Genomic DNA, 12287 nt, shown 5'->3' with positions numbered 1-12287 from the left:
ATATATTAATTAGTGATAAGTGAAAGTCTCCTGTGTTCAGTTTGGAAATGGCTCAGCAGTTATGACACTGGCGCAGTGTTTTTCCCCAAGGGTTTTAAACTGACTCATATTCCTTGATCACACATCCTGACATGAAAGTTTCCAAATTTAAGATATTTAACTTAAGTCACAGCTAAGGTGGTCACCATTCAAGTATGGTTTTTAAGGTTGTGGGGAAGCATGTGGGAGCCCAGGGATGATCCTAAGCCCTGGGAGAAACAACATGTGCATTACCATGGGCTCTGTAGAATTCAGCCAACAGCAGATTTTGAATTTTGGTGACCTATCTTTGTGGCCTGTTATTCTTTTAGTTGATGGTGAGCAGTTATCTCTATAGCAGGGGTCTCAAACATGCAGCCCGGGGGCCATTTGCGGCCCGCCGGATGATATTTTGTGGCCCCCGCCTTGCCTGCCCCCCCTGCTGTCAAGAGTCAAAAAAAAGCCTCACCTCGTTCGCTGGCTGTCTCCGAAGACGGCGCCCCTTGCACCCTCCATCTGGAACTGCAGCTTGCCAGCTGGCAGACAATTCCGGATGGAGGGTGCAACAGGCGCTGTCTTGGGGGAGAGCTGGCAAGCGAGGCGCGCTGCCGGCCCTTTTCCCCGAGCGCCTGAGCCACCGCTGAGCGATGCCAGAGAGCGGAGCTTGCTCCCGGCCCATCCTCGAAGAGCACCTCCAACAGCACCGCCAACAGCATCTGCCGCCACCTCTGCTTCTTCCAGGGAAGAGGCTCTTTGTCTCTCTTTCTCTCTTGGCACCCCCAGGACCAGCCTGGCCAGCGGCCACCTCAGCACCCAGCGGTGCTTCCTCCTCCTCCTCCTCCTCTTCATCCTGCTTCAGCTGCCTCGGCTCTGGAGGCTGCCTGGGCTCACCTCACAAAGTTTGCTCCCCTGTTGTGGTGGGGGTAGCTGCTGCTGAGTGTGCCTTTTTCTGAGGGGGGCCCTCAGAGGAAGGTTGCCGGACCTCTATGTGTGTGTGTTTGTGTGCATGCGCACGCACCTGTGGGGGGCACCCGTTCTGTTTAATTTCGCAGGTACCAATGGGGGCTTTTCTCCTTTGGCAAGGCGATTCTGTGAGGTTTTTTAATAAAATCTGATGTGGCCCAGCCTCACCTAGACTCTGCCTCCAGCGGCCCCCAGGTAAATTGAGTTTGAGACCCCTGCTCTATAGCAATTCCAGTCTACACTGTATAGCAGGAATGGGGAATATGTAGCCCTTTAGATACTAGTGGACTGCCCTGTCCACCAGCTCTGTCTAGCCTAGCCAGTGGTGAGGAACCCTGTGAACTTGAGCCCAATAACATCTGGAGGGCCTTACTTTGCCCATCCCTACTTTATAGCTAAACTAAAGGTTATCGTCACAGAAAGATATTGCCCTTTAAAAGCTTTTCCTTCCATCATACGTAGATCTCTAGATGAATACAAGATGAGTTCATCTTTGCCAGTAATGTAGTGACTCTTACAGATGGGTGATAAAATATTTCCCAACCAGTTATGTATGTCTTTGATGGGGAAACATATCGTGTACAGCTGGTGCGATCAACCTTAATGACAAAAGATTTGCTCCATTGTAAAAATCTTACTCTTACCTTACCCTTCTAGTGTTAACTTTATTCTTACTGTTATAAAACAGTAACACAATGTCACTGAAACAAAAATATCTCTGTGATTTAATGTTTTTCCACTGAAGCACTACCTCATTTCGAAAAGAAACAAAACAAGTATAGGATGCTTGTTTAAACTGATAAAAGCAATGCCTGAAATACAGGATCTTTTCTTTCTAAACGTCTTGTGCACTTCTCAGTGTAACACTCCACTAACTCTTAAAATACATACAGTTCTTTTTCTGGATAAAGGAACTGCTGGATAGCTCGTGGTTTAGGAATTTTATTCCCCACTGTGCCTGGGCTTGATGATCCCTGCAGTTCTAAGATTATTATGATTATTCAAAAATTCAAAACACAGTCTTTGACTGGTATTATATAACAGATACAAGTTTTAATCCAAACCCTAAGTATCAGTTAAATAACACATTTCAAAACTAATGCTGGAATTGTGGAGATCTCCCTCATTGCAACTTTGAAATATAACCATATTTCTGGAAGTTGAGTCATGGCGACTGGACTTCTTTCGTGTTAGGCTGAAATGTTTCGCTACTCATCCAAGCAGCTTCTTCAGTTGCCATTACTCAACTTCCAGATAACCACACCTGGATAAATGTGAATCTTCACAGATATATAACCATATATATTAGGATTTAGCAATTATATAAAGACAGCCAATGTATTTCTTATGTATAGCAAAAGCAGTATATAGTGTTCTTCAGTGAACCATGGGAAGATAGCCATTATCCAAGAAGCATAGAGACACATAGCTTCCCTACCTTTAGCAAAGATATGATAAAACAAGGCTTTATCCTGAAGCAGTATCAAATAGAAATCTTGAGAAATGAATTTCAAGGAAACCTCCTGAAAAAGGAATATCAAAAGACCTTCCTGGGAAAGAAAATACTGTACAAAGGAATACCCATTTAAACAGGGAACCTACCCATTTAAATTACTCATTTTATGGTTTGTTTTCTACATAGCTGTGTACTATCTTTGGTTCTGTAGACTTTCTTTACACCTGTTGCTAGTGTGTCTTAGACTATCTCTACTGGCCAGTGTTTTTTAAATATTTTCCTAAGCCATCAATATGCCTCATTACAAATTCTTATGAGAAAAGTTCTCCACGGTTTCCCAAGTACTTTACCATGCACATAACACTATACAGTACATGGAAAGCATTCCTTTGGAACAACATGTGTGGAAGATACATCTGCTGCTTCTTTTTTTCAATTTTGTCCAATGCTTTTTGATGCCCAAGCAAAAGGTTTTTTAAATTGTTTTTTTTAATATATGAGGTAACGGTGAAGCATCAGGGAAATACTTAAAGTTATAGAGGTGAAAGCTGCACATTAGGGAGAAAAACGCCAGGCATTGCTAAACGGCTGATGAACAAAGAGTCATGACTTAGAAACATTTGAGTTCTGGAGGGTACCATTTTTGTCTTGTGTTTTCAGCCGCTTCTTTATTTATTTTATTATTTATTTATTTAACTTATATGCCGCCCACTCTACCCAAAGGTCTCTGGGCGGCTTACAACAATTAAAATTCAATTAAATACAATAAAAAGATAAAATAATTAAAATACAATTAAAATTGCCTTCAGGACCCACAGTTGATGTTATTTCAATTAAAAGCCTTCTGGAACAGGAAGGTTTTGACCTGGCGCCGAAATGTCATCAGCGTCGGCGCCAGATGAATCTCAGTCGGGAGGGCATTCCATAGTCTGGGGGCAGCTGCCAAAAAGGCCCTTTCTCTACAAGCCGTCCCTCATCCATTCAGTATTAAATGCAGAAGAGTCCTTCTGACCCACAGTACACTATTTGTATGTACTTGCGCTACGTGAAGTATAAATTGCAATGTAGTTTCTGTACCATAAAAAGCAAAAGGTTCATTCTCTTGGGTGCATTGTAGTTTAAAAGTTTTCAGTCTATTATATGTAGATTCATATGAGATCAACTTTGCTGAGAACACTCTCTGTCCCCTATCATGGTGTGTAGCAGGAGCAGGAAGGAGTGACTTTCCAGATTTTTTGGAATGCAAATCCCACCATTCCTCATAATTGACTAGGTTGGCTGGGGCAGATAGTAGTCTGGCCACTCCTGTTGTTTAGAATAAACTCTACCTATACTATAACATTTTAACACATGGTTTTGATGTGATATAGTGAGGTGGGTGTGACAAACCCAAACCTACTGGGATATGTCACACAGTTACACTAAGCTGCCACCAACCATTCCCTTTAAGAAGTCACACAGACCAGGGATGGATCTTTAAACAATAAAAAGAATAAGGTTTATTTAAATACACACAGGGAACATAAAACAATCAGGTGTATAAAATAAAGTAACGTGGCTTATTCTCACTCATACAAGCATACAGTTTGGTTCACCCAGAACCCTTAACTTGAAGCACAGACCCTGAACCTATCAGTTCTGGCTAACCAACAGACACCTGAACCTATCAGGTTGGTACTCTGACACACAGTAGTACCCTGTCTGACACACAGACTCCCACACCAGCTTCTTCTTCCCAGCTGCTGCTTCGTCACATCCCAGCGTCTCTCAGTGTCTCAGTGTCTCCTATTTATACAGTACAGCCCCTCCTCCTGATGTCCCGCCTTCCACTCCCCATAGGATGGAACTTTCCCTCCAAACCCATGACAGACAGGTAACATCAGTGCTGTATGTAACACCTCCCCTCTTTATAAGTTGTTTTGTAGGGGGAAAGCTAACGTGCTTTTCACCAAAAAACAACCTGTATAAAATACACAACAACAGTTATACATACCATATTATACTTACTTATACTTACATTCTAAGTTAAACCATAGCAAATAGGCATTTAAACATTTAACATATACATTACATCAATTTACCTTTATTCATACAAACCAAATTCAAAACCAGGTACATTTAACTTTTTGTCATCATTATATACACATAGTCCATGTTCTTTCGCCGTCTTCATTCTTCAGGTCTTCTTGATAAGGCGTCAGCAACACAGTTCACTGACCCTCTGACCACCTTCACTTCAAAGTCATAGTCCTGTAGGTTTAAAGCCCACCTCATAAGTTTGCTATTGTGGGTTTTCATTGTCTTTAACCATTGCAATGGTGAATGGTCAGTACACAGAATAAAATGTCTTCCCCAGATGTAAGGCTTGGCCTTCTGGATCGCGTAGACTATGGCCAAACACTCCTTCTCCACGGTTGCCAAATGTCTCTCACCTTTTTGAAGTTTCCTACTCAGGTAGGACACTGGATGCTGGTCACCATTCTCATCCTCCTGGCACAGAACTGCTCCTACCCCGCTGTTAGACGCATCGGTGTAGATGATGAACTCCCGGTCGAAGTCTGGAGCACGCAGGACAGGATAGTTGATTAACGCCTCCTTCAACCTCTGGAACGCCGCCTCACAGTCGCTGGTCCACGGGATGCGGTCATCAGCCTTCTTCCTCGTCAGATCGGTCAGCGGAGCCGCAATCTCGCTAAACCTCGGGATGAACTTTCTGTAGTAGCCCACCAACCCAAGAAATGATTTGACCTTTTTCTTGGTGTTGGGTCTAGGCCAATCACGAACAGCTTCTATTTTGGCCTCCAGGGGTTTTATCATTCCTCCCCCTACCATGTGACCCAAATATTTTATTTCTGGGCTACCCAGCTGACACTTGCTGGCCTTTACTGTTAGCCCTGCTGCACTTAACCTCTGCAGCACTAACTCCAGGTGTATCAGGTGATCTTCCCAGGTATTACTGAAGATCCCTATGTCGTCAATGTAGGCCACTGTAAAGTCACTGAGCCCTGCCAAGGTCTGGTCCATCAGCCTTTGGAATGTGGCTGGTGCATTTCTGAGACCAAAGCTCAGGACTCGAAACTCATAGAGACCAAAAGGGCTGCAAAAGGCAGTCTTTTCTTGATCCCTGGGATCAATTCTTAATTGCCAATATCCCTTTACCAGGTCCAATGATGAGATGAACCGACAACCCCCTATGGTTTCAATCAGGTTGTCTAGCCTGGGCATTGGGTAGGCATCAGGAGTGGTTACACGGTTTAATTTCCTGTAATCGACACAAAACCTAATGCTCCCATCAGGCTTGTCCACAAGGACTATCGGAGAGGACCAAGGACTAGAAGAGGGGACGATTATGTTCTCCCTCAGCATTTCGTCCAGCTCCTTCCGCACCTTGTCCCTATAGGGTCCCGTTACTCGGTATGGGGATACTGCCTGCGGGGGTGCATCCCCTGTGTGGATCCGATGCATCACTCCCTTCACTATCCCCGGCTTGTTGGAAAACACCTGTTGATATTTACTAAGCAGCATTTTTAGTTCTTGCTGCTGGTCTTGGGTGAGTGCAGGACTGATCTTTACCTCCTCTGGGTTGTATTTTACTTCCCCTCTACCCTCCCAGAAGGGTAATTCAGCTTCCTCACTCTCAGCTGCTTTTATAGCAAATAGAACCCTCTGTTCCCCTCGGTAGTAGGGTTTTAGGGCATTCACATGAACCACCCTCCTTGCTTGGTTCTCCTCCTGCTCTATTAGGTAGTTCAGGTCTGACATCTTGGAAATGACCCTATACGGTCCTGCCCATTTGAGCTGCAGTTTGTTCTCTCTGCAGGGCCTAAGCCAAAGCACTTCCTCCCCTGGGTCAAAGTGCCTCTCTCTAGCTTTGTGGTCATACCATGTTTTCTGTCTGACCTTCTGAGCTTGCAGGTTTTCTGCTGCCAGCTCTAGATTTTTCTTTAGGTCATTCATCAAGGTGTCTATGTATGTCACAACGTCTTGTGGGTCATCCTGGGTGATCTGCTCCCAATTTTGTTTGATCAAATCAAGGGGCCCTTTCACCCTTCTCCCAAATAAAAGTTCAAACGGACTGAACCCGGTACTGGCTTGTGGCACTGATCGATACGCAAACAAAAGGGATTGCAGCTTCTGGTCCCAATTGTTTGGATTCTCTGCCAAGTAAGCCCTAATCATGCGCATTAGAGTCCCATTGAACTTCTCAGTTAACCCATTACTTTCAGGATGATATGCAGTGGTTTCCTTGTGCTTTATTCCACAGATTTGCCATAAGCGTTTCATGAGCTTTGATGTGAACGATGCGCCCAAATCTGTGATTATTTCTGAGGCAAATCCCATCCTGGACATATACCCCACCAAAGCATCGGCCACTGTGTTAGTTTCAATGTTAGTCAAGGGTATGGCTTCAGGATACCTTGTGGCATGGTCCACAATTGTTAGAATGAATCTGTTCCCCCTCTTTGTGGCCTTGGGCAAAGGTCCCACAATATCCACCCCTATGCATTTGAACGGAGTGTCAATCACAGGCAAAGGGCACAACTTTGCTTTGGTCCTGTCACGGTTATTCCCCTGCCTTTGACACACATCACATTGTTTACAGAACTCCCTGATCTGCTTCCCTATGTCAGGCCAGTAGAAATTCTGTGTGATTCTCTGCTGTGTTTTGTTCACTCCTAAGTGTGCAGCAAACATGTCAGAGTGACCCCTTTGTAAGATCATGGGGCGATACTTTTCAGGTACCACCAGCTGACTTCTGATCCCATCTCCCCCTTTTGAGATATTCCTCAGGGTTTCTCTATATAAAATCCCCTTTTTCTCCAGAAATCTCACTGGGGTTTCAGGTGTTAGCTGGGCGTCAGTCACCTGTTCAAAACACTTTTGGAGAGTGGCGTCTGCCTTTTGCTCCTGTCCAAATCTGCTGTCTGTGGTTAAGGTTTCCACCACAGCTTCTGAACTCCCCTCTGCTTCCGTCTCTGGCTCATCATTACCCCCCTGAACTGTCCCTGTGGTGGCTTGTGAGCGTGTAATCACTAGCACCCGTTTCACATGTTCAGCCAGGTCATTTCCCACGAGCACGGCTGCTGGCAGAGTCGATGAAATCGCTATCCGCCAATCTCCCCTCCAGCCTTGAAAGTTGACAGGTACCTCTGCTACTGGCAGAGAGATTACCTGCCCCTCAATCCCTGCCACCTTCATGCTCTCATTTGGGATTATAAACTCCCTAGGAATAATATCTGGATGGCACAGGGTTACCTGGGAACAAGTGTCCCGCAGCCCCCTATACTGACGGTCAAGTATTCCTACGTCCACCCCTGCTGTCTCAAACAACTGAGAATCTGTTTTTATCAGCAAGCAGCGCTTTACCTCCACAAGAGGACCATTTTCCTCAGCCTGATCAGCAGAGGTAGCTGTTCCAGACTGAGTAGCCATGGCAACAGGCTCCCTCAGTGACACTGAGTCTTGCTCTTTCTGGACACAGAACACAGCTTTTGGCTTGGTCCCACTAGAATTCTGAGGCACCATTCCTTTTAGCTGCTTCAGTTTCTCACACTCTGAGATTAGATGACCCTTTCCCTGACAGAAATAGCATTTTCTGGTGTATTTTGATTCTCTCTCATCTTGTTTTGGTTTTCCCTCCAAAATCTGAGGTCTTAGTTTCATGTCTGAGGGCTTCCCTTCACCATGGGCCCCTCCCCCTTGCTGGCTCTTCCCTGGTCCCTGAGAGTACTTGCTGTAGGTTTCTTTGGGTTTACCTACAGGTTTCCCCTCACCCAAGGGCTTTCTTATTTGGGAAATAAAATCTGCGATCTCTGCGGCTGCTGCCACAGATTTCGGTTTCCTTTCCCTCACCTGGAATTTCAATTCCCCATGCAGGACTGAATAGAACTGTTCCAGTGCTATCAAGTCTTTAAGCTGCTCATAGGTCTCTGTCCCTTCCTGCGATAGCCATTTCTCAAGCAGCCTCACCAGTTGGGCCCCCACTTGGGTAAAAGTCTGCTCTGGCTTCTTGGTGAGGGACCTGAATCTTTGTCTCAGCTGCTCTGCATTTATCCCATGTCTGGCAAAGACCAGTTTTTTAAACTCTGCAAAATCTTTCATCAGTTCCTCAGGCATCTCGGCATAAACCTCAGCCAGGCTACCACTGATTAAAGACCGCATGATGGTCATCTTCTCAGTTTCCCTCACTGAGAAATCCACAAACGCTCTTTCCACTAGGGAAAAGAACACCTCAGGACAATCTCCCTTGTGGTACACAGGGAATTTCTTCAGGTCAGCTTTAGACAGTTGGCCTCCCTCAGAATCCCTATTATTATTATTGTTCTGGTTCATCAGTTCCAGTTTTCTTAATTCAAACGCCATTCTCTCTCTCTCCAATCTTTCTTCCCTCTCCATTCTCTCTCTCTCTCTCTCTAATTCAAATTGCCGCTGTTTCTCCCTTTCCTCCATTTCAAATTGCCTCATCCTCAGTTCATGCTGTTGGGCTATGAGCAATTTTCTAAGTTCTGGGTTCTGCTCTCCTGTGCTGTCACCCTGCACTGAGCCAAATTCATCCTCAGAACCTTGGTCAATCTGGGGGTCTTTCACTTCACTCATGTCTGCTATCTGGCTTCGAGTCAAGGGCATAATCCCCCCTCAGAACAGGCTGCTTTAAAAGTCAAGCCTCAAAATAAAACGACCACTTTTTTCCTTCTTGCCTCAGAACCAGCTCTCCCTAGAGATTGCTGCTGTTCTTCAGCACTAAACTTGCAACAGTATCGAGTCAGAGCCTACCCCCCTCTGCTGGGCCTCTCAGCTGGCAGGCTAGATCACTGTTACTACCCAGTTTTGCCTCAGCTTTTTTCCCGCCAAAACTAGGCTGCCTCAGAGCACCTTAATCTAAGTCTCCCCAGTTGGCACGTTCTTCTACTAGCGCACCTCCCCGTGAGGTACACCTAGAAGATTACCTACGCGCCTCAGACTGTCCCTGACTAGACCCCCCTTGCTCTGGGCACACTTGCCAAGGCTTTGCTGGACCGCTGGACAACTGGACCAGTCGTATCCCACACGCTGGACACCAATCAATGTGACAAACCCAAACCTACTGGGATATGTCACACAGTTACACTAAGCTGCCACCAACCATTCCCTTTAAGAAGTCACACAGACCAGGGATGGATCTTTAAACAATAAAAAGAATAAGGTTTATTTAAATACACACAGGGAACATAAAACAATCAGGTGTATAAAATAAAGTAACGTGGCTTATTCTCACTCATACAAGCATACAGTTTGGTTCACCCAGAACCCTTAACTTGAAGCACAGACCCTGAACCTATCAGTTCTGGCTAACCAACAGACACCTGAACCTATCAGGTTGGTACTCTGACACACAGTAGTACCCTGTCTGACACACAGACTCCCACACCAGCTTCTTCTTCCCAGCTGCTGCTTCGTCACATCCCAGCGTCTCTCAGTGTCTCAGTGTCTCCTATTTATACAGTACAGCCCCTCCTCCTGATGTCCCGCCTTCCACTCCCCATAGGATGGAACTTTCCCTCCAAACCCATGACAGACAGGTAACATCAGTGCTGTATGTAACAGTGGGCAACATGTGACCCACTGTCTCTTTGTGGCTCCCAGCAGCACTTCTGCAGCTCCCAAAGCTACCTTAGAGGTCCTCGCTTTAAAAAATATAATCTCTCTCCTCATATTTCTGCTTCTGGAGACCTCCAGCAAGAGCCTTTTTTGCCCTGGGAAATTTGGAGGGGCTGCTAAGCTCTTTCCTTAATGCAAAAAGTAAAACTGGAAGTAGCTGTCTAGGTGTCTCCTCCCTCCCCTGCCACAAAGAATGGGAGAAAATGGCATTTTCCATGGTGGTCGTGGCCCACCGTAGGGCAAAAATTTGGTTCTCGTGTCCACCAAAGTTTCCTACCACTCATGATACAGGAGTGCAAAGATTGTAACTGAATCATGTGATTTAGCTCATTTTTATGATGCACTTTTGAGATTAGTTCAGTTACTAAACATTGTGTTTTCTTTGATACAGCTAGCAAGAGCTACCGTACGTGACCCCAAGACAGGAGTGCTAACTGTGGCCAACTACCGGGTATCTAAAAGGTAATCTGTTCAAAAATAAAAGTAATTCAACTTTTATTTCAAGTAAGTTCTACTTTTATAAGAACTAAAACTTCAAGAAATCTCTCTCTCTCTCTCTCTCTCTCTCTGTATCTATATAGCTTTTGATAGATCTAATTTCCAAATATAAACAAATAGCAGCTGTAAGTCTTAAAAGGGTCAAAATTTGTTTAGCATTTTTGCTATATCATGTAATTCTTTCTGGCTTTTAAATATTTTTACGTTGCTCTCTGATCAAGTTCAGATTCAGGTGTTACAATGGACAGAATCCTGTTACTGATCTATACTTGTGTAAGGAAAATTGTGCAAGTCTTGGTGGAAAATTGATGCACATTAATGATATGCTGGTTGCATTCCTGAATGCCCAATTGCACCCATACTTTGTAGTGCATTCCAGCACCTCACTGATGAGTGCAATTAGTTGTATAAATCAGCAATAGGACCCAACATATTTTATATTTTTATTATGTAAGCCGTTTTGTAAAGGCTGAGTCCTAAAAGGCAGCTTTATTTTTTTATTGTATAAAAATAAATATTGACAACTCCCCAAAAAAGTTTGACTATAACTTCCAAAATCTGAAAATTGTACTATATATATGACAAACTCTGGGGAATGTATATCTGATTTTGCAATGATTAGAAATATTTTTCTAAATCCAAATGAAATCTTACTTTCTGGTAGTTCATGGCTGGAGGAAACTGATGATCAAGTTGTTGCCAAAGTGAACCAGCGTATGGAGCAGATTACAGGATTGACAGTGAAAACAGCCGAATTGTTGCAGGTAACAACAAAAATACCTGACTAGTAGCCGTTCTTTCTTTGTGTAGGCCTGGAAAACCAAAGTGCTGTTATATTCCCCACTTCAGTTTGTGAAGCTGAACGCTTGAGTGGCTTGTTAATTCTATGGTCTGAAGGCCTTAGGAATGGACCTCAACAGATGGGAAATTTTGACATCTAAGCATTCAGCCTGGAGGCAGGTGGTGCATCATGGCCTTTCCCAGTTTGAAGAGACCCTTGTTCAGCAGGCCAAGGCAAAGAGGCAGTCCCCAAACCAGCAAAATCAGGGAGCTGGACAGAGGACAGATTGTATTTGTCTTCAGTGTGGAAGGGATTGTCACTCTCAAATTGGCCTTCTCAGCCACACTAGATGCTGTTCCAAGTCCTCCATACAGAACATGTTACCATAGTCTCTCAAGACTGAAGGATGCCTAATCTAATCTAATACATCATGGAAACTGCTGCCGATAAAGCTTTCCAGGAAGCTTCAACAGTGCACATGGTGTTCCTGTAGACAAAGCATTACTTTTAATTATGGCCACTTTATGCTTCTATAAAGATTTTGAGCACCAGGAAATTTCCATGTTGGTTAAATCTGATGGGTTCGCCTCAGTTCAGATTTAAGCAGCTCTGCAGTTTCTGGCAAACAGAATAGGACAAAGACATGAGGCTCTGGACACTTGGATCGGCTGATATACCAAAGGATGGAGACCATATCTTTTCCAGTTGCTGTTTTTGACATCTGTCCAGGATAAAAAAACATCTCAGTTGTAAACAGGCCAATTTCACTAGAGAGAAATTTCTCCCACTTTCTGTCCAACAGTTCCAGCTGGTTGGCTGATATTTCTGCTTTAATCCTTCACTGTCATTTTGAACACATTGTGCCCAAGATTGAATTTCCTGTCTATTTTCCTCTCTTTGTAAATTCTCTTTATCAATTGACAGTATCACCAT

At 44.4% G+C, this 12287-nt stretch overlaps 1 protein-coding gene across 5 annotated transcripts in view; it reads left to right on the top strand.

The window, feature by feature from the left end:
• P4HA2 (prolyl 4-hydroxylase subunit alpha 2) overlaps positions 1 to 12287 on the top strand; it is a 71291-nt gene that overhangs the window by 42042 nt on the left and 16962 nt on the right. For all 5 annotated transcript variants that reach the window (XM_072990183.2, XM_072990181.2, XM_072990184.2 and 2 more), the window contains 2 exons: positions 10467 to 10537; positions 11238 to 11337. In XM_072990183.2, coding sequence (XP_072846284.1) covers positions 10467 to 10537; positions 11238 to 11337 — 171 coding nt within the window. The remainder of the gene's footprint in view (positions 1 to 10466; positions 10538 to 11237; positions 11338 to 12287) is intronic.

This window comes from Pogona vitticeps, chromosome 2 (assembly GCF_051106095.1).
Source record: "Pogona vitticeps strain Pit_001003342236 chromosome 2, PviZW2.1, whole genome shotgun sequence".
Taxonomy (NCBI): domain Eukaryota; kingdom Metazoa; phylum Chordata; class Lepidosauria; order Squamata; family Agamidae; genus Pogona; species Pogona vitticeps.
Note: the sequence above shows the minus strand (reverse complement) of the source record. Positions and strands in the feature narration are given on the sequence as shown.